General features: G+C 41.8%; 1 protein-coding gene across 4 annotated transcripts in view; it reads right to left on the bottom strand.

Annotated features, from left to right (window-relative positions):
* The window catches only part of LOC107194726 (microtubule-associated protein Jupiter), a 97,635-nt gene that overhangs the window by 32,840 nt on the left and 38,809 nt on the right, over positions 1-25,986 (bottom strand). For 2 of the 4 annotated variants that reach the window (XM_015584402.1, XM_015584426.1), the window contains exon 1: positions 3,978-4,308. The exons of the other annotated variants lie outside the window; for them this stretch is intronic. In XM_015584402.1, the coding sequence (XP_015439888.1) occupies positions 3,978-4,039 (62 nt within the window). In that variant the 5' untranslated portion in view covers positions 4,040-4,308. Of the gene's footprint in view, positions 1-3,977; positions 4,309-25,986 lie in introns of those variants that run through there. 4 annotated transcript variants of the gene reach the window in all.

The raw sequence follows: 25,986 nt of genomic DNA, 5'->3' as shown, positions 1-25,986 counted from the left end.
ACTGGATTTAATTAGCTGGTAATTCGAGTGACTCAGACGATCAGACAAGGACCAATGTCAATTTCATCCTGGACCGGAACCCCTTAACCGGGTGGACTCAATTTTCGACAAATTATCAATCGACGATTAACCTCCTTAACGAGGATAATGAGACGCAACGGTAAACGACGCGTGGGCGAGAGACGACGCGTACCTTTTTTCTTTCCAGGCCCGATTTGTGCCTGATCCTCCTACTTGTTTTACTGCGACGGATGGAACGATAGATGCTTGCGCGGTGCGTTCAGCGTATTGGAATTGTTAATCGTGGCGGGTGCAACGATGCTTTTATTATTCATTTCTTTCTGTGTTATTCAGAGAAAATATTCTTCTATCGATTTCTGTAAGATCGAATTGAAAGTTAGTTCCATTTTCTTGGTTTGAATTTTGAGTTGGTCTACAATCGTTTACTGTTACTGTTAATCCATCGTGATTACTGATTGCTCCGTTACCAGCGTCGTTAAATCGTTATTCAGTAATTTTTATTACATCTATGATGAAAATTATTTATGACTCAATCAATATTTAGATATACAAAAGAATATCTAAATATCTTATAATCGACAACGAATGAACAAGTTATCAAAACTACGGTACGAAAAATATACTTTTCTGTATCTCCGTAAAAATAAAATCACAATGCCAAGAGTTTTTGCATTAGATAATTTTTAATGAACAATCGTCTCCTTGAAATACACAAAAGAAATTAAACTTACCTTCTGCAATTGTAAAAAAAATACAGTTAAAATCGTAAATCATCAATATACGCGGATGGTTCTAGTAATTATTAGAGTTTATTAGAGATTATTAGAGAAATTCATAGTCTACAGAATCTCCTGGTGCAAACAGAAATAGGATATTTCCTTTTATGATTATTTCTTCAAAACTAAATTTCTCAAAAATTATGCGTGTAGGAGAAGAACGTTTTGCAAATTCATAATCAGCGTATCAAACGTCATCGCGATCGAAACGTTAAACAAAAAGTTTTTGGCCAGTATTATTTGTTCGCCCACTGCCACGCATCGTAATGAAAACTTTTCAGTGACAACGGAAAACATACATTTACGTGTACAGTAGCCAGAAAAGCAAAAAAGGGAAGAATAATTAAAATCTAACACCACTTCTAGTTCGCTTCGAGAAACACTAGATTTACTTTATGTGGAACCGCGTCGGCTTACGGTCCCGTTTTTACTGCACCTCATAAAAACGGTACCTTCGAACACCCAATTCGTTCGAGGAATCCGAACAAAACTGTCCCACGTAGAAGTCAATTTTCTCGCTCGCGTAAAGTAGCTAACAGACTTCGTCGAACACGCGATAAAAGACCAGCGGGCCTCGCGGTTCTGGTAACCGTGAAAGCGTCGATAAAAGAACTACATGGGTGGGGATTTATGCCTGATTTCACTTAAAGCCCCACGTCGCGTAGGTGGGTCCACCGAGAGATAAGGCACGGCGAAAAATCAAGACGCCGGCAATTAAGCGCACAAAGTGGCCGGAGGTGACATACTCGTGTAATTAGAGTCGACTGGGGAGGCAGCCTCGAGTACACGTTGATTGTTCGAGGGCGTTGACCACACGTTTCAACGAGGCTCAATTGCATAAATCTTTTCGGGAACGGGAGGATCGCGTGTGTGACCTCTCTCGTTTTCCTCTCCCGCGATATCCACGGGAGGTTCTCTGGCCTGAAAATAAGACTTTTTCGAAAAGAATTCTTGAGAGAAAAAAGAAAAAAAATTGAGTAATTAGACGGCTAATCTGTTCCGAGGCACACGTAAGACCCTAGCAGAGCAACGTCACGCTTTCTAAACCTAACTGTTCCCCGCTTTGGGCCTCTCTATTTCGGTGCAGCCCGTGACGACTTTTGGTACGTTTGGGCTCAGTTGGTCCCTCGGTATATTTAACCCTTTCACCGACCTGGTGAAGCGACATGAAGAGCGACGGTTTAAAAAAAGGTATTCCTCTTATGGTCTCGGGGTGTTGCTATCAGTGCTGAGTGAAATGTGGATGTTTGGGATACTCTGCGGTCTGATTGGGTGAAAGATGTCTGAACAATTAACAGTCCCCGGTCACTCGGGACTTTTTCGAAGCCCAGAGATACAAAGAGTCTGCTGCGAAGTGTAAGGAGAGCACAGATAAAGCGGAGATAGAGAAATTCGTTAGCTAGATGAAAAGCTTCGAATAACGAATCAAAGTGGTAACGAACTAAATACACAGAATTGATTGAATGAACCTGAGAATTTCAATTTTATATTCAAGTACCTAGTATTTCTGTTTGAATAATAATAATAATTAAAGGGAAAAAAAACATTTAGATAGAGTAATCGAAGCAAGTGACATTTGGTAATAGATACACTAGTATCCTCAGCCGAGGCACAATCGAATCTCGACAAACCTACTTTCTAGCCTCACCTGAAAACGATGCTCCACGAATGGAATATCCGTGCCCAAACATCCCGATAATCATTCAGCTTTATGCTCGTCAACACGTTAAGGCTCTCCGCGGGGAGAGCAATTAGACGAAGGCCCAAGAAAGGATGTGGAACTTCCTGGGAAGCGTACCGGCAATTTTTATCACGGGTAGAAACCACTTAGGTAATTCCGTAGATAAAGCACTCCGCGGCTGCCTGAAAAGTACCGGTGTAACAGTTGTTTATCCTCCTCTTTGTATTTGAGATAACTGGCCGCAGCGACCCGTCCACCGTCGATGCCCGGTTGATAAGGGGACAGAGCCCCGCAGGAAATCTCGAACGACAGTGGGGAGAGAGGTCCAGTTTTGTAAAGGTGGTGATTAGCTTATGGATCTATGTATCCTTAACGCGCTCGTAAATACAGGCTACACTTCATACACGGTAATAGGAACTTATCGAAGACATCTCGTCAATGGGTAAATTCGTTTTGTTTTCGACGAAAGAGAAAAAGTGACGATGAACTTGAAAATCAAATGGAATCCTTTGGGGCGGCTGCGAAGGGGCGCTGCAGCAGCTCTCCAAAGAGCAGCGACGAGATTCAAGGACTGTGCCTCGGCGGGGAGATGTAAATCGATCGAAGGCGCTCACGGGTGTGATGACGATGGGACACTGCGCGTCCTGGCGCCCTTCGAATTTCCGCGCTTTGCAATCGTGTCCTGCCTTTGACGCACCACTGCATCATTTTCAAATTCACAGAATATGGGACAATTAAACGAAATATTAAATTAACGATGATACCACCTTTCTGCACCTTCTTCCCTACTCTTTTGTACCCAATGGGAAATTTCGGAAATTCCTGTAGGAAAATTCTCGAAGTTTCTACTTGAGAGTTACACGACACTGAATGGAGCTTGCAGACCTTGGAGAAAGAAAATGGTCAAGAATCTTCGAAATCCTTAATGACACTATCTTCCTAATGTTCACATTCTCTATTCGGAAAATTCTAAGGAATGAAAAATCTAGAGACAATTGAACACCGAATCTTGGTCTAACAATTCCGATTTTGTTTAAAAGAAAAATTATTAAGAAAGTTACGACACTGACAGATATGGTTTTTTTTACACCTTCTTCCCTATTCTTTGTGCCCACTGGAAAATTTTGGAAATTTCTATAAGAACCTTCTCGAAGTTTCTACTTGAGAGTTGACACTGAAAGGAGCTTGCAGGTATTGGAGAAAGAAAATTGCCAAAAATCTTTGAAATCCTTAACGACAGCATCTTTCTAATGTTCAAATTTTCTATGCGCAAAATTCTAAGAAACAAGAAATCTCGATCGAACGATTCTTCGTTTAAAAGGAAAAATGTTCCGCGGGTAAAACTCACGTTCAACCTCGGATCGATCGCGAAAACAAGCCAGATTTTTTCTGCCAAAGAGTCGAAAAAAGCGCTGTACGGAGTTCCCCGATGTCGCGGGGACCGGAAAAAAGCCCGCAGTGCGGTTACGAGAAACGGTAGATAAATTTCCGGAAATTACCTTTTCTTCCCGTATCCGACATTATCGAGCTCGACGTGCCTGTAGGTCGCGTAAGTGGCCATTCTTCTCGTAGTATCTCCCCCGAAGATTCTCACACGTATGTATATATATATATATACTCTCCCTCTCCGATTCTTCGAGTCTCCCCCGACGAAGAAAAACCACACAGAAACCAGGCTCGATGTGTCGATACCAAAATTTGAATAAAAAAAAAATGATAAACGTCGACCAGCAGTCCGCGGTCCTCCAAGAAGAGTTTCCCCAGGTAGAACGAAGAGCACAGGTGGATCCTTGACTGGTGATGTCGATGAGATCCTTTTTTTCGGTTGCGCCCCCGTAAATTCTTCCACGAATCCTCCCCCTCCCGGTTGGTTTATGCGAACGAAAAAGTAGGGACAGCACAGATGATACCAGTCTGTCGCGGATATGTGTGTGTTTAGCTGTGGTATGAGCGTGGCCTAGAGTCGGTGCCGCGTTCAGCCGAGAAACTGCCAGCCGAATGAGGATCCAGCCAGTATATAATGCCTCCTCCACCGGTGCTGCTTCCCTCCTCTCTCTCACTCTCACACAACACGTATTCCATCTCTCTTTCTCCAACGCGCTCTTCTGCCATGGATCTCCCTCCAACGTTCACCCAGACCGCCTCCCCCTCCACCCTCCTCTGCAAGCTCTCTTTCAGTCTGATTCCGTCCGCACCGCTGTATACTCGCGGGCGGCTCTCTCGTCTTCCTTCAATCGATACCGGTCGCGCGAGCGGTCTCTTCGATCTTCCTTTGCAAGCTCCCGGAGAGACCGATTGTCTTTTGCCTCTCTCTTTTCTCTTTCTCTGTTGCTACTTTTTCTCTATCGAGCTCGACGCGCCAGGAGCTCCATCCCCCGCGCCGCGGATAACCCCCCTCCCTCGCACCATTCCAGCGGCGGCTGTATGCACTTCCACCCTCTCCAGCGGGGGCGGGGGAAGGCCGACGACGCCGACGCCGACGTCGTGCATTCACCTCAATCAATACACGCTCGGTGGACCCAGAGAGGGGTAAAGGGAGTATTGTGCAGGAGGGACGACGCGCCAACGCGTAGGCATCGTCGGCTTTTGCTGCATGTGGTGCATACACGCCGATGATGCACGTGCAACCGCGTCGGGAGATAACGAGCGCGAGAGGGATAGAGACTACGAAGGACTCTAGAGGCGTCAAGGGCTGGGTCCCATCCTTTTTCCCCACTGTGGATCGTTGGGGATCAGTTTTAGGGGATCCTGGGGGCGAGTATATTGAAGCCTGGTAGCGGAGGCGAACAGTGTGACGACGACTTCGTTCGCCGGATACGCTTGATATGATGCTTGAGGGACGCTAGGAGGAGGATTCTAGAGGCTGGTTCCCTTTTCTTTCTCTCTGTCGATCATTAAGGATCGGTTTTAGGGGTTCCTGGGGGCGAGTATATTGTAGACACTTTGTTTGATGCATGAGGGACGCTATAAGGGGGTTTCTACAGAAGTCAAGGGCTGGATCCCCTCCCCTGACCTCTGTCGATCGTTAAGCATCGGTTTTAAGGGATCCTGGGCTAAGTTGGGCACAATTTTATAATTCACAATTTAATATCGTTATGTGTACCTTTATTCAAGAAAAAATATTATTCTATTATAAAAAATAGAACCGGCACGTTTAATCGATTAGAAATGGTGAAGTACTCTTTTTTTATCTTTTATTCGTTATTTGAAATTGTTTATCTAGATCATGAATTCGCTAAATATTGAACAGGAAGAAGACGACGTTGTTCGCCAGATACACTCAGTTTGATACTCGAGGGAGGCTGGGGGGAGGATTTTACAGGCGTCAAGGGCTGCTTCGTCTCCCTCCTTGTGGACCGTTAGGGATCGGTTTTAAAGGATCCTGGGCCAGAGTATATTGTAGCCTGGTAGCGGAGGCGAATACAATGACGACTTCGTTCGCCAGATACACTTGGTTCGATGCTCGAGGGATGCAGGAGGAGGATTCGATGAGTGCGTCCGAGGGAGCCTCTCTCGTCGACGAGCTCTTCCTGGGCGTGTTTCTCGGTGACATTGAACATTGGTCGAGTGGATAGCGGTTGGGGTGATGGTGGGGTTGAATTTGTTCGGGGTCGAGGACGCGGAAAGTGGATATACTGAAATGCGGGAAATTGTCGCGACGGTGGGCTCAGGGGTGAAGGTGAGGTATGGTTAGATGCATTGTTCGAGGGTCGTTTTTTTTTATTCTGGATTAGTTTCTACTGCTTCCATGATAGTGTGATAGACCGACAGGGCTATGTAAAACTTACAGGAAACTGGAATGTCTGTAACCCTTTCCAACCGTAGGATTCAATTTGGAATCATTAACTTGTTTAGCATTTATAACTGATATTACGAACCTGAAAATTCAATATGGCACCGTATCTTATAGTTTACTTTCTTACCATTGGATGGATGTATTTTTGAAAATAATATTTAAGAATTGTTTAATGAGTCTTCGTTTTTCTGACATCCAAGAAATAAACGTATACAAAAAAACATTTTTTTTTGTTATTTGAAAGAAATAATTCAGGTCGAAAAGGGTTAACGGCTGGAACTATCGAACGCGTCAAAATCGTAGATTTTAGATTTATTGATTAGTGAAGTCATAACAGTGATTCTACTGAAATTTTTATAGTTTTCATTTATTGAGTTATATTATCTCTTTTCTCTGTGTTCTCTTTAAAATGCTGGAAATTAGTGGAAAATTCGAACAGATCAAATAACCTAACAAAATACGGTACATTATTTATTAGTACACCTAACAGTACGAATGCATAAAATCCGCAAACAAGTGGGGAAAAACCTCTGAAAATATATTCACCCTTTTCTGTTTGGAATGTCAGCGTTTGGTACGGATCGCTTATTATAATTTCAAAACCCCACGGTGGTGCTGGTTTTTTTTTTCATCGATTCGCAATGATCCCAGACCGCGTCTGGTCCGCGTTGCATGGTCACGCAGCATCATTAATAACGATGCAAAACGGAGGCCGGGAAACGCGGCGGTGTTTCGTGCGGCCGCGTTTCCACCGCGATTCCAGAGCACCGCGAAACACACACGCGTTTACTCAGACGACACGCAAACGCCCCGCGCCTGTATCATTCCTGTCTCGCAACTTCGCGATGCGTGTACCACGGATAAAAATTAACTAGGCTGGCTATCGCGTGCTGCCCATGGATGGGTTCACTCCTAAATGAATATCCTCGCCTTCTGGTAAACACTCGTGCACTCGAGAGACCGCAACAGTTTCACGTACAGGGTGTAAACTGGGACTGTTACGAATATTTGAATAATTCGAAATATTCGAAGTATTCCAATTATTCAAATATTCGAAGTATTCCAATATTCGAAGTATTCCAATATTCGAAGTATTCCAATATTCGAAGTATTCCAATATTCGAAGTATTCCAATATTCGAATTATTCAAGTATTCCAATTATTCAAATATTCGAAATATTGAAAGTATTCGGAGAAATGAAGAATTTTTTATTGTACTGAATAGGAATCTGAATATAATATATGTTTTCACATTTTATCGTGAAATTCTTTTCACACTGACCTTTACAATTATTTGTTTATCAAATTTCTATTCGGTATAATCCGAAATTCGATCACTTCTATTATTCGAATATTTAAATAATACGAATACTTCATACTGTTCAAATATTCGAATATTCCGTACTATTTGAATGCGACTGAAAGAGTTAAATTCACGTACAACGTCGCTGGTTACCCTCGGCTGGTCACTGGGGCGGATTCACACGTCTGACGCGAAATTTTAAGGGTTCCCGTAGGCGCTCATTTGGAAGGGGACGCCAGGAACATGAAGGGTTGCGTCTGGCCTCGACGAGTCCCCGTACGAGACGACTGATAGGGGAGATGGGTTGTTTTCCGACCGGGCGGTAACACTCTTCGAGTAATTGACTGATTAAATTGTCGTGTTTCCCCCTCACGGGGACTGGCCTTTTGGGACGGTCGATAAAAGGCATCGGGTTACTGGAAATCGAGCTTAAGGGATGAGGTAACCTCGTCGACGCCTGGCGATGCGGAGGGTGTTCGGATACGGGGTTCAAACCGAGGTCTATGCTTATTTTATGACGAATCGTCGACGATTAGGGGATGACATTCGGGGATCTGAAGAATTTTCAATCGAAACGTTCTGGTTATATTAACCCCTCATAAACGAAATGCTATCTAACGGGATTGTATGGTGGTCGCCTAGGGTGGCCTTTTTACTGACGAAAACATAAAACAAGTAGTAAAATGAAAGCTCTAACGAAGATCAACGTTTTTTCTATACGTATTGTATGTATTCTATCTTCCATTCAGTGCATCCCTTATCAATTAAATGGAAACTTCGAATAATGGTCTGAAGCGCACATTTAGCACTTTTTGAGAAGAAGCGATGTACTAGTAAGACAAATTTCTCCTGTGCTTCAAATATTTATTCAAGGTTTTTATTCAATTGATTCCAGTTTCTGTAAAATGATCCGTAAAAATGTGAATTTTTATAATCATCCAGAATCTATAGTTAAGTATACCTACTATTAAAAAAGCATTAAAAAGTGTAATTGTTGTATTAACATTGCAAAATAATGCGACTAGGAATAGAAATTATTGATTTCTGATACGTATCAAGTCAATGGGAGAGGGTTGTTTCAATTTCGTATACAAAAAATACAAGAGGATGAAGGATTGCAAACCCCTTTTTTGTTTTCATAGACTCTTATTTTATGGAGGTTTTATAACCCGGTAGTTATGAATTTAGCGGTGATACTAAAAGATATTTGAGATATATTACAGGCTGGGGAAAGCTACCCCTGAGTCAGCCTCTTTTGTTCGGTATCTAGGACGAGTACTCGGGGGGTTGGGGAAGGGGGCGTTTATACTTTGAAGTCCCTTTAGGAACATATATTCTGATGTGTGCTGCCTAATGTATTCAACCTTTACAGAAACCGTCTACCGCAGTACGGCTGCCACGTCATCGTTCGTGAATTAAAACTGAAATATTCAACTGAATTATTATCACATCGATGATGGATATACTACTCTTAATCCTGCTACGGTCCTCGGGTCTATTTCGACCCAGAATATTAATGTATAATCCCAGTTTACAGGACGAATCGACTAAAATGATCAACCACGTTGACAGAAGTATTTCTATTAAAAATAACCAATTCAACTGATTAGCTCAATGAGTGCCATTTGTAATCAAGAGTTACAATTTTTCATCTACTATATTTAAGGGCAAAAAATCGTTCAAATCAACTCAGATATTATTTGTTTTAACATTGAAGGAGGCAATACATATAAAACACTGAAAAAAAAAATGTTGAATAAATCATGTTGAAATTTTCAGCACTTGCTGCGAGACTTCAGAAACTTTCACCACTAGCGACATTTACAGCCGACATTTTTAATAAAAAAAAAAAAAAAGATTCTTCTGTAACTTTAACTGGTAAATATAAAATACCGAAAATTTCATTATTTATTTAATAGCTTTTTTTATTCTAATAAATTCACAAAACTCGGCTTATTTTCAGTGTTCTATGTGTGTAATTCCACCCTTAAATTTCACTCGATCCTCGAGAGGGATTCAGACTCACGTTCTTCCGATTACTCTGAACGAAACAGGTTCGAAAACCTTCCACGAGACTCCAAAAGATCAACTTAATTCCGGACAATCATTATCACGTTGAATTATGCAACTCTTGTATGCTTCCCGTTTCGGATACCTGAACACCTTCTCCTAAGACCCGCGAGAAATCGTTAGACCGAATCTTTTAATTGTGTGCCCGGCCGAACAGCCAACAAGTGCCAATTATTTTTCTAGTGGATCCCCGTTCATTGGACCGTTTAACGGCTCTCGCGCGCGCTCGATGCAACACTCTGAAAATAATAATCCACTGGTAATTACGCCGTTGACTTACGTGTATACGCGTTTGGACAGATTGTGGATATGGCATTATTTATGGACAATTATACGCCGAGATCCTATTTTCGTTAAGGAGCGGTCAGAACGCGCGGCGGCGTTTACTGCTCGCTCCGATCGTTTGAGTGGCCAACCTTGTTTCCGTTGGACGATGAAAAATACCCAAGGAGGTTCACCTCTCTCTCCCTCTTCCTATCATTGAATACGGAGCGAGCATTAGTGGATGCTTCTTGCAGGGATAAAACACCGCTCTGTCGAGGTTCCATCCGCCATGTCCGTGTTCCTTGTGGTCTCTTCGGCGGATGTGGGATGTAATCGATGTTACGAATCAATTTTTACAGATCTTCTTTTTCCACTATCTTACTTAAACCATTCAAACGAATACTTATCGCTGATTAACCACGACTAGTCGATTCTAATCAATTCCCCACACCGAGTAAAAATTACTCGGCTCGAACACAGGTGCTTTGATTTATTTATTTATTTTCTGTTTCTTGGACACGAGGAACTTTAACTATAAAACACTTGAAGATATATACTGGGTGCCGTTGAAATGATGATACAGGAGGCGAGGATATTCCTTGTGCAAAAATAAGACTTTTATCATCTGGGGCTTTAGTTTTTAAGAAAATCGATTCTGAAGGTTCATCGAAAAGACGTGTATTCTAGTGATGGCGATACATTTGAATTGTATCGATATTTGATACCCCAAAATATCGATACACACGTATATCGGGAATAAAATATCGATATTATCGGTATCGATAATTGCAATTAAATTAGAAGTGATAAAATCTAAAAATAAAAATAAATCATTTATTTAAGCAAGTATTTACTAAGGCAGATTTTCGGGTAACAATGTGGAAAAGAAATCGACCAATCACGAACTTTATGAGAAGTTTGCGATTGGTCCATTTTCCTTACGATCTGTTACGTTACGGCAAATATAATGATTATATCGAAATTTCGACATTTATGGGTTAAGTATCGATTCAGTATATGTATATCAATATTCGAAATATCGATACTGTATCAATCATCGCTATGTAGTGTATTCGTGCTGGCAGCAAGTAGAAACGGAATGCAACAAACAGACAAGCGTTACTCAAGTCCGATACTCAATTGCATACGTACCAATAGATTTTTAAATTCTAAAAATGACTTTATTTATATTTCTTCATTAAATTCTTTAAATTATCGAATTCTAAAATCTATCTTTTCTGAAAGAATTTCTATTCTACACTTTTAATTTATTTTTGCGCAAGGAATCGCCTCCTGCCCGCGCTTATATCGTCCATCGCCCTGTATAAAATCGAAGTGGTTAGGCTATCATAAATATTTCGAGGATCATTTCTGTGAAATAAGAATTAAATATAAAGGTTTTCCATTTTATCAAGATATTCACGATATTACACTCCACTTCCATAGATCCAAAAATCCTGCAGGAAATCAATTTCTGTAACCTTTTCATTCAATTTCCAGATGTTTCATAGAATCCACTATTAATCCCCAATTAGCCATCAGTTCTATGTCCAAAAGGATTAATCAACTCGAATAGGATGTCATTTTTACCCACGAACAATCTACTCAAATCGTTCTACATACAATTTTAAAATTGCGACGATAAGGAGACAATGATTGAACCAGAATACTAATTCCTATAATTTTCGTCATTTTAATATCCGTGACCTGGATGGACCATTATCTCCGAATTCTTTCTCTCCAGAGAGTACGATATCACACTGACATGAGGACGACCGTGGTACGAGCCACACAAACACACTGGTGGTTGTTTAACGGGTGGCCACGATGGGCGGAGCGTTTTCTTGGTGAAACGGTACTGAAACGCGGTTACACACTCGGTTTCCGTTTCGAGCGGACGCGCGTATAGCGGGAGAGGTGTGCCCCACAACACGGGGTGAGCAGCACGCGGCGAAACGGAATAGAGGAGCCGCACACCGGTCACGAAACGAAAATACGGCGGGCTAACATTAGACGGTAGGCATCCACGATATTTTTATTTTTACAATTATAAGGTACCCAACGTGTTGCCGATGATACTCTGTAACCTCTGCTTACACCGTACATACATATATTACGACAATTGGCTTGACAGAGGAAGTAATTTCGTTATCGATCGCTTGTAACGAGAACAGTTTAACCCTTTACTGCCTGGAGGTACCTTAAAGTACTGCTTACATTAAAATGCTACCGTAATAATGCTTCTTTTACAACATTGGCTTTGATGGTACTTCTGAGTACTATTATATCCATTAATGCTCTACTGATGGTAAAAAGTATTTACTTCGATTTTAATAGGGGTTTTGTATGATAGTATACAGGTTCTTAATCATATTATACGCAATATTAGGTGTAGACACTCGATAAATTTAAAGATATGAACAATTTAAGCCACGAACCTTCAAGATATACTATGAATACAAGTCAAAGTTATCGAAGTTACGTTGGCAACATAAAACAAAAATATTAGGATGAACGGGAATCGATCCCAGGACCTTCGCTTTACCAGTCAAACAACCTTAGACTTCGATAAGTTTCTCTTATATTCATAATATATCTTAAAGATACGCAACTTTAATTGTTTTATATTTTTAGAATTATTGTCTACACCTAATAATTCACATGTATTGTTACGAAACTGTATACTATCAGCTTACACAACCCCATTAAAATTGAAATCGAACGGTTGGGGTGCTTCTCTTATTACCGTACGTGTTATTTGAACGGTCTTGAAGTGTCTAAAATAAAAACAGCAGTAGAAAATAAAAACAACGTAATTCAGAGCATAAAAGGTTAAATTATCTGTTTTATTATTTTTAGCTATTTTTCGTTCGTCTTGTTATACGCAGTAATATTGTTAAACAGTAAATGAATACTTTTAACATCTTCATTACCACTACATCATGGTAGTGCCCTAAGGATCCATATACAGCTTCCGAAGTCCTTGAAGAGAAGGAAATAATATTGAACAATTGATAATAAAGATCGTCACTTTTGAGATTACAGACTTTTAGGATATGCAGCAGGTAATAAATTGAGAATTTATAACAAAGAAATCGTGATGAAAAGTCGAAGAAACGAGAACACGTTCTCAAGATCATCAGGAAAAGTGACTCGGAGGTTGGCCTTCGCGATGCATCGCTGAACCAGGAAATCGAATCCATCTGTGGACCAGTTACAAAGCTCGATATTGTGTCAATGTCAAGGCCCATTCCGTCGATTAACGACTGATCTATCTCGATCGCGAATCAAGGCTGCCGATTACGCAGGAAATAACAACCGGTACACATGTATAATTTTCCACCGTGAGACATGCTCTTAATTTGTCCCGCGCGCGATATATCGAACCAACCGATCATCCGATCATGGAAGACACAAATTAAGCATTACATTCAGAGACAGGTTTTCCCGCGTGAGATCTGCAATCGATCGGAATGAAACACGATGAAATATGACAACTGGGGAATCAATTATCGTCTCTCGATGACAACTATACGCGTGGTATTATCATCGAATCGGTCGCGTATGATACACATCTTCGCGGGTAATAATTTATTGTTAATACTTTTTTAATACTTGTGCGATCTGGAGACGCGAACAATCTCAGTGCTGGTGATTTATACCCACTGTCGATGTTTCTTGGGGATGAGGAGAGACAAAAAAAAAAGTGACCGGTCTGGAGGCTTTCAGCGACTCATTAATCTCTGCCGTGGTTCGCCGATCCCCGTTCCCTTATTCGTTGATAAAACCTCCATCGCGATTCCAGACCGGGAACTCATGAATTTTCATTGTAGGTGTCGGGGCTCCCGCCAACTTCGAATAAATACATACTAGTTGGCGCAGAAATTAGGGACGCGTTGCTTCTAGTGCTCTCTCTGTCGATAGTCGTCTGTTCCGGCACAGTGACGCGTTTATAAAGAGAGCTAAAAAGATTCTGAAATTAAATGTTTGAATAGAAACTCACGTTTGTCTTGTTTTCTCTAACTGTGTCGTTCGTATCTATAGTAATTAGAAATTATATTATGTGTGATTATAGGAAGATCGATGAAACGATATTATAGGGAGAGAACGCTATAGTCGACGCATCTTTTAAATGGATACTGTGACTTTCCAAGGTTGAATAATCATTTGAATATCGAAAAGATTTTCCTTTGGGGGGGGGGATTTGCTTCACAAGGTTGGGAATCGGTTCGCTTCGCCTGAAGGCTCGTAAGACAGGCCTTCTCTGGGTGATTAAGGTGAAAGATTTACTCATTTGTCTTCCCTCTGTTCGTAATTGAACACCTGTCATCGTGTTTTAGTAATCGAGGATCGAAAAGCAGATGATGCCCGTTCACCTTCCCCCCTCCCAAAAGTGAAATTTGTATTTGTGCAGAAAGGAAAGACGAAGCAAGTGAATCGAGTGAACTTTTGTGATTCTTTGTACTAGCAGTTAATATAATCTGAGTAATAAAGGGTAAGCAATATTCGCAAGAAATCTCAAGAAATTCCAGTTCCCTTGTACTAACACAAGCCACGAAATAGTCTTCAGAGAAAACACAAAAATTCCAATAATCCATGCCAATTCTCCCAGCTTTCGAGAAATCGGCCTAATCCCCGAGCGTGCCGTCTGTACAAAGCTTCTTCATTAATAACAACGTTACCGATAAATCCTCCAATGCCCACGGAACACCAACGAAACGGTACACGAGATCCTAATCAGCTATAAATCACGGTACCATTCACCTGGAAACGATCTTCGCAGACCGGAAACTCATTCTTCTGTCCACGAAGGCCTGAATATACCTACCGTTCGAATAGATCCTCGTGCCCAAGTAGCTACGATTATGATATTAGCCTGAAACGACTCCGTGGTCTTCATGGGTGGCAACGAAAAACGGGACATTTTCACCGCGAGCACTCTGAATATAACCATCGGACGGTTTTGTGCAACGCAGAAGTGTGTGTCCCTAATCGCTTCCTCTTCGTTTGCCCCCGGTAAACTTCTATGGGGTCCAAGATAGAAAGTAGACTCCTGCACGCGCACGGTTTCACGTCCGCGGACTTGACAAATGTGTGTCGAATTTCCATCTTTTTTGTTGGAGAGGTTTGAGCAAATGTTTAACGACTTAACAACGCCAAGCAAGAACCTGACGTATCGAATAATGCACCGTGTCTAATGGCAACGACTGGGTAAACGGTTCTCTCGGTGTCACTTAGAGACGTCTGATACCCTCGAATCCCCGTGTCCAATCTCCGCACAGCCTCTGGGCGACTCGTGACACAAAGGTCAACGATATTACGAGAGGCGTACAAAAGCCGCTCATAGGACAGGGACTTAATGTCTGTCGAGCGTCTGAGACGCCCACGCGGCCTATGAATAAATTCGCCGATTGTCTGGAAAACACCCGTGGCGCGTGGCAGCCGACGTGTTTGTCGAGTCGTTTACAAGCGCACCCACACATGGCCACGCTGAGGAGATTAATACCTCTGAAGTGAAAAAGAAAACGGGTATCGATGCCCGACGGGATCAGCTCCTCTAGTTGAGAGTGCAGTGGACGATTCAGAGTCTAGTGGGGAAAGCTATTTCTTGTGGGTCTGGGTGAGACTTATGGTTCGATGAACGATAGAGTAAACATTTGGGATAGGGCGATGGACACTGGGGCGAAAGAGTTAGTTGTGGGATATGTCAATGTTTAAGAAGATGGACATTTTGGACGATTGAATAGACGACAGTACCTAGATCTAGACAGACCTCCCCCGCTCTCACCTGTTCTTAGATGTGTACTGGAACGAATATTCTTCAAAACGTGCTAGTCTTGTTATAGGATGGAGGACTTGATGATAGAACTGGTCAGTGTTTAATTCTTGGAAGATAGATGTTTTATATAACTGGATGATCGAATAGACGACCTCATATGGGTCCAGACCCCTTCATCCTTAGATGTGTACTGGAACAAATAGTCTTCAAAACATGCTAGTCCTCTTATGGGACAGAGAATTTGATGATCGAACCCCTGATGATAGGTCACTGTTTAATTCTTGAAAGACATACGTTTTAAATGATTGCAAAGCGGTGGTATCTAGGCCCAGACAGACCCCCGTTATCTGTTCTTAGATGTGTTTTGGAACGAATATTCTTCAAAACGTGCTAGTCTTGTTATATGACGGAGGACTTGATGATAGTCACTGTTTGTTCCTTGGAAGATGAACGTTTTGGGTAATAAAATAGACGACGATATTTGAGATTAGATGTACCTACAATATTGTCCTTAGAGGTATTGAAACGACTATTCTTCAAAGTTTTCTGGTCTCCTTATGAAATGTTAATATAAGTAACTATATGCTTCAGTTAATTTTTTGGAAGCTGGAATTGTATATATATATTTAGATATTTAAACTGTAATGTTTCATTTTTCGTAATCGAGTGCAAGAGCATAGAAACAGAAGTTTAATGCAACATTTGTTTCCATACATAGGTTAGCTCCCTGTTATTTGAACAAAATTTTGTCTTTCTTTGTATAAGAGTTAGACTGCATGCTGGGGGAGGGACGATCGCCAAGTTTGTTAAACCCGCTGCGTTAAAGACCGAAGGAGTTCCTACTGTTACGTAACATCGCATCACGAGAACCTACACACACGCGATTTGTTAAGAGACATCGGGTAATCTTGCTGGGATACATGTAGATGCATTGCATTGATTGTAATCAGGGAAACAAATTTCCCCGTGTTTCAGCATACCTGCAATTCTGAAATGCAGTGGTCTTAATGACTTTTGCGTCGATTGCATAAGAGACTCCCTGATGGTAGAAGTTTTTCTGTCATTTTGATTAGACATGCTTGAGGATTTCAGGAGGATCTTCGTCGTCTTGGATGAACGTTGAAATTACATTCGAAAATGAGAATCCAGGAGGTTATACGAGACACGATTCAGAATTTATAGAGCAAAAATTACTGACATATTTCGGCTGATACGCAAGTAATGGAGTAGGTTCGGTCTAGGTTAGAGGCTTTTAGAGGCTAGGTTAGACCTTTTGGGCTAGGTCTGGGTATGTGAACAAGTTGGCTGGCGTCCAACGCGACACTGGATTCAGGGTAATGGTCAGAAGAAAAAATTCTGATCACGCGAAGACTAATGTGTCACACGCGGTGGAATACAACAGAGGACTGCGGATGTTCACGCGAACTCAGACTTTTCCAGTCTGTTTTATAAATAAGGGAATCAGACGGTGTCTTTTGCTTGATTTTCAGCGGACTGCAGATATTCCCTGTAACCTTCGAATTTTGAAAACAGGCTCTAAATGGAAATCAGGTTGAGAATTAAAATTTTTTCGCAAGTGACTTGCGTTTCTTTTTGAACTTAGAAGGTTTAGTGTACTAAATGATGTGTTAAAAAAATGTTGAAAAAGTTGCAATTGGTCAGAATCGCGAAGAAAATAGTAAAGGTCGCTTTTGTCGACTTTTTTATCTGAGACTGTAATGAAAATTGGTCGATCACTTAGTCCAATTTTGAAAGAGGTGTTCTGTTTACGAATACGTTTTTTACCGACTGTACGTTAATTCACACGTACATTATGCAATTTAGCCTGTATGTAAGTATAGTAAGAGGTTCGATGAGGTTGATGTTTACGAAAATAAATGAACTTCTGTTTCATTTCAGTTTGATCACTGTGTTCCAATTTTGAAAGAGGTGTTCTGTTTACGAATACGTTTTTTACCGACTGTACGTTAATTCACATGTACATTATGCAATTTAGCCTGTATGTAAGTATAGTAAGAGGTTCGATGAGGTTGAAGTTTACGAAAATAAATGAACTTCTGTTTCATTACTGTATTGAATACAGAAGTTCGACTTTAAGATCTCTGATTAAGAATGAACTTTGAAATATCCGTGGCCCATGACTACCAGTGACAATGACTAACCAGAGAATGCTTTTCAAGTGGATGACAAATGTAACGTGAACCGTTCAAGAAACAAAGATTCTAAAGTGTAACAAATGATACCGTGTCGTCAGCACGATGAACCAAGAAACTCAGAGGACACTAGGACCTGATAAGACGACTGGAAAGGACAGACTGCATAGTTTCGCCCCGAGAAAAGTGAAACTTCCGACGCATAATCCGGAAGACATACGCCGGAGAAGTGTCACGGTTGTGTAATTACTTTTTGCCAGTCGTGCAAATTAAAATTTATAGCCACGCGGCAGATCCAAAGCGATCTCTCATCAGCCGTGGTGAAGCGTACTTTCTACCGGCCGTTCTAACTTTTCCTGAAATCCATGTTTGTCACACACGTGAAAGTACACGATCATTCGTGTCCTGGGTGCCGCTGCATTTCACGCTTAATCCGCCCGTCTGTGGCAGAGAAGGACGTCCGTGAGGGTTATAGGTTCAATACCGAAGGAAGCTGGCTCGAAGACCTTAGACAGGGACGAATTTCTCATCCAATGATGCCTTGGGTTAGTTAGACATTTCTTAACCCGATGTCGGTAGAAGCAGGATCATTCGTGACTCGTTCTTCAAGATTGTATTACAATGAATGAAAAAAAGGAATACTTGTGGAGAATAGATTGTAGGTGAGACAAGGTATCATATGTAATATTTGGATGGCAACCTATATAGTAATAACCTGGCTGATATACACTCCCGTTCATAAATATTAAGACACTTATCGAGTACGAGGTAGATATAATGAGGTATTGCGAAATTATTGAAGATCTGAAATAAATATTATTTCGAGGATGTTAAAGCTCGATGGATAATACTTACTCTAACGTAAAATAAGAAAAGTATCCCAAAACATATATACAGATATTCCTCGACTATGACGCCGACGAGGTTCCAACTTTCGTCGTAAATCAAGATTCATACATACATATGTACGCATTTTTTTTTTAATTGAATGCATTGCTAATGGTTAACGATATACGCAGTCTTAAATGAACTCACTAACAAAAAGACACACGCTGGGATAATAACTTTCGAAGAATTAAGGTTATTACACACTTAATTAAACAAATAGTATTTATTTTAAATTACAATACATACATATGTACACATTTACGTATGTATTTATTATATATTTTATATATTACATTTAAATTAAAAGTCTGGATTTTAATCATCGTAGGAGAAAAGATTCCTTTACGGTTGTAAGTGAGAAATATCATAAGTCAAGGAGTTCGTAACTCGAAGAATACCTGTGACTTTTATTAGGACAAGTGTCATAATACCCATGAACGGCCATGTGTACACCCACGAGTAAACTCGGCTTCCACTAAGGGAAAAAGTGGCGTAGAATTAAAGTCTCCTACCAGTTGGTAAATTTATTCCAGGTACTGAAATAAATGTTAAATCGAATGTTAATTTAGCATAAATATCAGTAATTCCAAATACCAACAGGTAAGAGCGTGGTAGGAGGCCCTTCTCCGACGTCACTTTTTCCCTTAACGGAAGCCGAGTTTGCTCGTCGATGTACCTACAAAGATTCCTAATACCTAGCAGAGTCTAGGTTACTAAACAGGTTTACTATTTTTATCTAGGTTACTACAGATAGTTTGTGAACATCGAATAGAATGAATTCGCTTAATCCTAAAATATTCAAATGAATAATGTAACTGCTAGACGTGTCGAGGATGTCAGTGTTTATCGCGACAAAGTAAACGACGTTTCCCAGGTCGCGCCACGAAGAACGAGCTCTCTTCACGAATCCCCCCCCCCAAGGCACCGTACCATGACGAGGTCCGCGGAGACGCACGGAATGGACGTTCGCAGTTCAAGAACACCTGTGGCCACGTACGCGCCCCGGAGCTTAATTAAATGCCAAGTGGCTCCGGTCGTTTCGAGGAATCGCGCGAGCAAGTAGCGCGCTTTCGTGGGAAAACGCGGTTACAATGTCCCTAATGGACTCTCCGAGCGGTGTGCGTTGCTCGCGGGATTCGCCGTGACGAAATCACGGAGGCACTGTCATTTCGTTCAAATGGCCACGGTGAATCGCTGTTCAGACGATGGCCGTGGCATCTCTCGCGGGTAGATTCACGGCCGAGAAGATAATGACGCAGCGCCGGGGAATAATTGAGAGCGAGACGCATCGGGAGATGAGTCGCCTGAGACACCCCGGAGCGACGGGATTTAATACTGCGCTAACGGCCCGTTTGTTGACCACTTGGCGACACACGCTCCGGGGACTGCGACGCGTTCACGATGGTCGATCGATTGGGCAAGTGTGCGAAGGACTTTTGTCGAAGTGTCCTGGGAGTCTTGGAGGGCTCAGAGGTCCTGTGACGGTCTTAAGAGATCCAATGGAAGACCCCAGAGATCCTCTGGGGATCTCAAAGGATTCTGCCGGGGTTTTAAGGGATCCAGTCGGGGTCCCAAGGGGCTCCACGGGGTTTCAGGGGATTCCAACAGATCCTAAGGGGCCTTTTAGGGGCCCTCTGGGGATTCTTTGAGGATCCATTGGGAGTTATTTGGGAGTTCTTTAGGAGTCTCAATGAATCCTCCTAGGAGTCTCAAGAGTTCCTTCTAAGGGTCCCAAGAGATCCTCCAGAAGTCTTAGGGATCCCAAAAGATCTTAAGAGATAGTTTGAAAGTCTCAGAAGTGTCTTAAAAGTTTCACAGACACCTTGAAGGGCTCTCCGACTGTTTACCAGATTTTACGAGAATAGTTCTTAGTCATCGATCATTCTAAGATAATCCCGAGTGCTACAATAGAGATCCTAGGATTTACGCTAGATTCTGTATGCTCAAAATTTCTATACCTATCATGAAACGTCTCGAGAAATTACAGTGAATATAGTCAAGTGTATTCGTCGCTGCCGTAAGAGTTTACGTGCAAGAATTGACATTTGGACTGAATGTTCGTGTACCATATTCCTCGGCACTTCGCTGTCGCAAAAACGACCGGTTAACGGTCCCATGATTTCAAGAACGAGTACCGGCCGCGGCGAGCACTTCCGGTCCCCGGCCGCCGGGTGCCCGCCGCTTCCGTTATCGTTTCGCCTCTTACGTAGCCACTTTTCCTTGTTACCAGATTCGTATTCATCTTGTACCGACTTGCGTAACAAGCACCGCGAAAGGGGCCGTTTCGCGCATAATGCGGGTGAACGGTCCGATCGAGTCCCTCGAGCCTGGTGCTGCAGTTACCGCGCATCGATCCGATCTTGCGAAAAACACATCAAGAAAAATACTTCGTGGTCGATCAATCTTCTCGAGAAAAACTTCGCGACTATAAACTCGAATCGAGAAGGTTCATCGTTCGCGATAGAACGTTTCCTCTGAATTGTTTATGTACTTTCTTGTTGGTCCAATGATAAGACCGTACCGTGTCTGTACACTATTAGGAGTATGCAAAGTAATGGCTGATATATTCCGTCGAGTATCTTTATTAATATCGAATAACTTGCTGTAACATCCATTATAGCCCACCTCATTTTCTAACACTTCTTTTTCTATTTTTTTGAACAAAAATTGAATACTTCTCTGACGAGAGAAAATAAAACCACATATACCAACTTCAATAGAGCTGCCACTACTTCTGCGGACAAATATAAAACCGCATTTTCATGAAATGTTTACGTACTAGGTTTTGTTTAATAGGAAAGTCGAGTCGTCGTCCACGATCTATCTCCGTAACACGTAATTGCTTTACCCCGTAAGGAAATCGAATAATTATTCGCGGCGTGTATCGATCATAGTTAATATTCGCCGGAAGATGTGCCCAACCCTAACGTCGTGGCCACGGTTATCGAAACCGTGAACGGTGAAATTCATTAGGATTCGTCCGATGCATCGTGGCCCGATAAACGTTGCACGCGTGTGTATATTTGAGAAACGGTACTCGAGGTTGCAGGAAGTTAGAAATCGTGCCGGCACCGAATATCGACCCCCCTCCCCGTTCTTCCAGGTAGAAACGTTTATCCGTGGAATTCGTATCAACCGTTGAAACGAGCGGGATCGGGCCACACGCTCCGTGGAAATCGTGAAAAACGAGAAATTCTACTTTAAAACGGAGAAATTCGTGTCCCCGCGCGAGAGAGAGCGTTTACGAGCACGGGGAAGCGTAAATTATCGGTAATGGACAGAAAATATTGCGGTACAAATTACCCAGAAAGAATCTGCGTAAAATCGAGAGAGCCATTGGAGGTATCGTGTCGAAAGCGTCGTCGACAGAAAGTATGGAAGTGACAGAAGACTACATAAATACCATCGTATATCTATAAAGTTTTCATTTACACGGTTTAATAATTTGCACGATGTTTGCACCTTTCTTTCAGAGTGGCTGATTTGCGATGGTCCTATGTGTAATAAACTTTCAGATTGTGGTTAAATAAATTGAATCGATTAATTAGAGAACTTATCAAAAGAGTAATTGCACACCTGTTCGCGGGAACAGTAATTAAATACAAAATCAGCATCACCGTTAATCTGCTCACTGCGTCTTTTTGGTACCGGGGATAAAAATTTCTTTTTCACAAAATCAAAAACCTATGGTTATTTTAAGACTACTTAAAATATTTTTTAAAATATTTTTTTTCATAAAGAATGTGTTTGCTCACGATAAATAACGAATTAATAGTTACAGTAGCACCGTTGTTCGGATGCTTGGATGTCATTTAAAGAAGTTTGATTCTGCCGATCGTTAAGAAATGTTCCAAATATTGATAAAGCATAAAGTGATAAAGCAGGTGTCTACTATAGTGGACAAATGTATTATAGTTAGCAGGTTAAGAGCTTGGTTAACTTAAAAATAATGCGGAGACCACGCTCATCTTCACTAAAGCTTCTGTACGGTCCGTTCAAGAATTACAGCACATTTAGCAAAAACAAAAAACACTGCAAAATATTCTGCAAAGTCTTTTGTAAAAACAGACATAAAACAAGTGTCTATTTATCCCCATACAAAGACACGTCGTTTGTTTCTTTCACTGAATCGATGCAACAAAACTGTCTAAATGTACCGATCCTCTGGTCCTTCTGTCACAAATGATTTGATCTGACGTATCAAGGTTTGAAAAATCTACAAAATCCTCACAGATTTCATTCCGAGGTTTCACATCGCATAAATCGACGAGAAACGGGGGCAGATCAAGGATCTCCGGATGTTTTCTCAAGGGTCGATAATTTTCGGCGTTCGTCCATAATTAACGATTTTCCGCGGCGAGATAATTATATAAAAAAAAAAATTAAGAGAAAGCGGCCGAAGTGTGACGCGCGGGGTCGCGGTAATCGTAAATTTCCAGAGACGGTTCCGTTCGGTTCGCCAGGAAAACGGTGCGAAGAGAAGATGTCGATCCGCGGGTCGTTTCCCTTCCGCGGCGCGCGCGATTTACGGACCGCGGAAAACGTCGAGGCCCGGGTTCAATGTCAGCGAAAGTATCACGTGCCGAATAAAAACGACGGCCAACACGTAAACCGTCGTTTGCACCAGAATACTCGTCGTTCGAAGGGATCGGTTTACGGAGGCATGCTGGACCGTCTAAGGGAATTTTCTAGCGTAGACGGCCGTTTTCAATGTGACTTTTGGGAATTAATTCAAAGAAAACGATCAACCCTAAGAAGCTCTGGTTTTGCATATGTCTTTTTATACATATATTTAACACTAGAACTACCAGCATTGAATGTGTACTCAATTAAATTGTATAATACAATAATATACAGAATATATAAGACAATCTAGCATATAAGACAATAAATTCCATCAAAAGCGCCATTATAATTTCAATAATGGTAAAATAGTCCATCTGTAATCCGTCGTTTTGACGGGTTTGGTAGTTCTAGTGTTCAAGTAAAAAGCAAAAATTTTTATGGGACATTTTATTAACCCTTTAACACTCAGACCCTTAAATCGTTATTTCAAAATTGTGAGACTGATGTGTATGTTGCATCTTGTTATTTTGAATTGACGAAAATATCGATATTAACTAGACATATTTTTTCTGTTTTTTTTCTTCTTTTTTCTTTATCTTTCGAAGGCATATTGTAATTTCTCAACTGAAAACGTGGAGATGTACTTTACATTAGTGAAACTACGGATCCTTACTGACAAAAGTTACATATTAACCGGCGAGAGAATTTGACGCACTTTTACAATGAATTTTGCATCCGTGCAACACTGGGCATTAAAGGGTTAACAATTGTAAGAGTTATAAATAGTCATGGAGATTATGTCGCGAGAAACTTTTGTCCAATCATCAGAAATTTTATCGATGGGTCTAGGAATCGATAGCATTTTCATACAATGTATCAGCGGGCAGGGGGAAACATTGAGCGTAAAATTAAAAGGGAATAACATGGGATGAGGCGGAGTAGACGGTGAAAACGTATCGTTCTCGGCTGATTAAAAACGAGGTCGCCTGGGACAGACGTGTCGCAGACAAGGAAGGGTCGAGGGCTGTAGACGTCCAGGAAATTACGAAGATGGGAGTTTATCGATTCAAAGCATTTGCCAATATTAAGCGGGGTCGACCAGAAACACGATTAGTCGGCCTAAATTAAGGCCTGTCGTCCCTGTTTTCCGTACACAGTTTGCTATAAAATTGTAGGGTGCATCGTCGCGTGCGGAGCTCACATCAACGATGGACAAACAACACAGAAACAATGGAAAAAAGGTTCATATCATTTGAACAACATATAGCCTTCGAAAGACTTGTGACTGACACTTGACTTAGGATAGAGACTTTGTTATGATAGAAACATGACTTCTAATAGAGACTTGTCTTGTGGTAGAGACTTGGCTTCTGGTAGAGACTTGACTTCTGGTATACTTGACTTCTGGAATACTTGACTTCTGGTATACTTGATTTCTGGTAAAACCTAGACGTATAAAGACTAGACTCGTGGTAAAGACTCGACTTCTCATGGAGGCATGACTTCTGATACAGGCTTGACTTCTGATAGAAACTTGCCTTGTGATAGAGACTTCACTTGTGACAGAAGCTTGCCGCGCGATAGAAGCTTGACTTATGATACAGACTCGAATTATGATAATTTTCTTCACTCAATTTTAGTTCCGACCAAGTGTAATTCAAGTACAGCAACAAGTTATTGAACAATGCACGAGAATTAAACTTTAATAATATGTATGACCCTTTTAGCAGATCGGAAGTTACGTCTACATGGCAGGGGCTGTCAAATTGTTGAAACACTCGATGGCCACCGAGTCACGACGCGCAAGAGTGACCAGGGAGCGGTGTCCATCCGACGACTCGGCTCAAATCATCATCATCGTTGGCGTCCGCCGCTGCCACCCCCTAGCCCGAGCAGATCGAGACCAGGGAACAATAAATGCGTCACGAAACATAACCGGATGTTACTGCATCGGTTGGATTCATTGTCTCCCTCCGGGGGCCAGAGCTTCAAGGCTGCCATCGGAGCATTTCTTCCTGTCCCGTCCAGAAGCATCGCGAGAAACGCGGCAAGGCTAGCGTCCCCCGCGCAACTCGAGGGGAAAGTCGATAGAGGGAACAAACACAGAGCAGCTTCTCTTCTCCCATCGGGGGCCAGGATGAATCGGTTCCATGCGGCTTTTGTTGCTCGATCGCCGCTGATTGATACGCGCACTCCCGCGCCACAATGCGTAATAAATCGCGCGTCGCGGTTTCCGGTGCAGCTTCGTTGCCTCAGCCTTCGATTCGTTCTTTCTTTCTTTCCTTTTTTTTTTTCGTTCACTTTCAACTACAGGCTGGTCGCCGGTGTGACTCCGTTCCCAGTTTCATGGGAATTCGCGGAGTATCGATCATAGTCCAACGAGTTTGTTTCCTTAGGAAACGGAAGTATCGCGTCGTTTGCGAAATGCATTTGCAAGAAAATGATGGGCATTTCGAATGCCTACCGGTTTATGTAACTGTATACTGTTACTCTGGAACGACAAGATGGCATAGGAGTAACAGAATGCTGGAAGGTGGCATAAAAGCAATGGAATGCTGGAAAGTGGATACTTGAAGCGGTTACAAAGACACAACCACAGACCCACTGGCTGGGTCTATTTGAACCCCTATGTGTCCTTTTCGAACGTGTGCCTTCTACAAAACTTTGGGTCTTCAGCTGTCCTCATTTA

This window comes from Dufourea novaeangliae, unplaced genomic scaffold, assembly GCF_001272555.1.
Source record: "Dufourea novaeangliae isolate 0120121106 unplaced genomic scaffold, ASM127255v1 scaffold12, whole genome shotgun sequence".
Lineage (NCBI taxonomy): Eukaryota > Metazoa > Arthropoda > Insecta > Hymenoptera > Halictidae > Dufourea > Dufourea novaeangliae.
The sequence above is the reverse complement of the archived record's forward strand: the minus strand, read 5'-3'. Positions and strand labels throughout refer to the sequence as shown.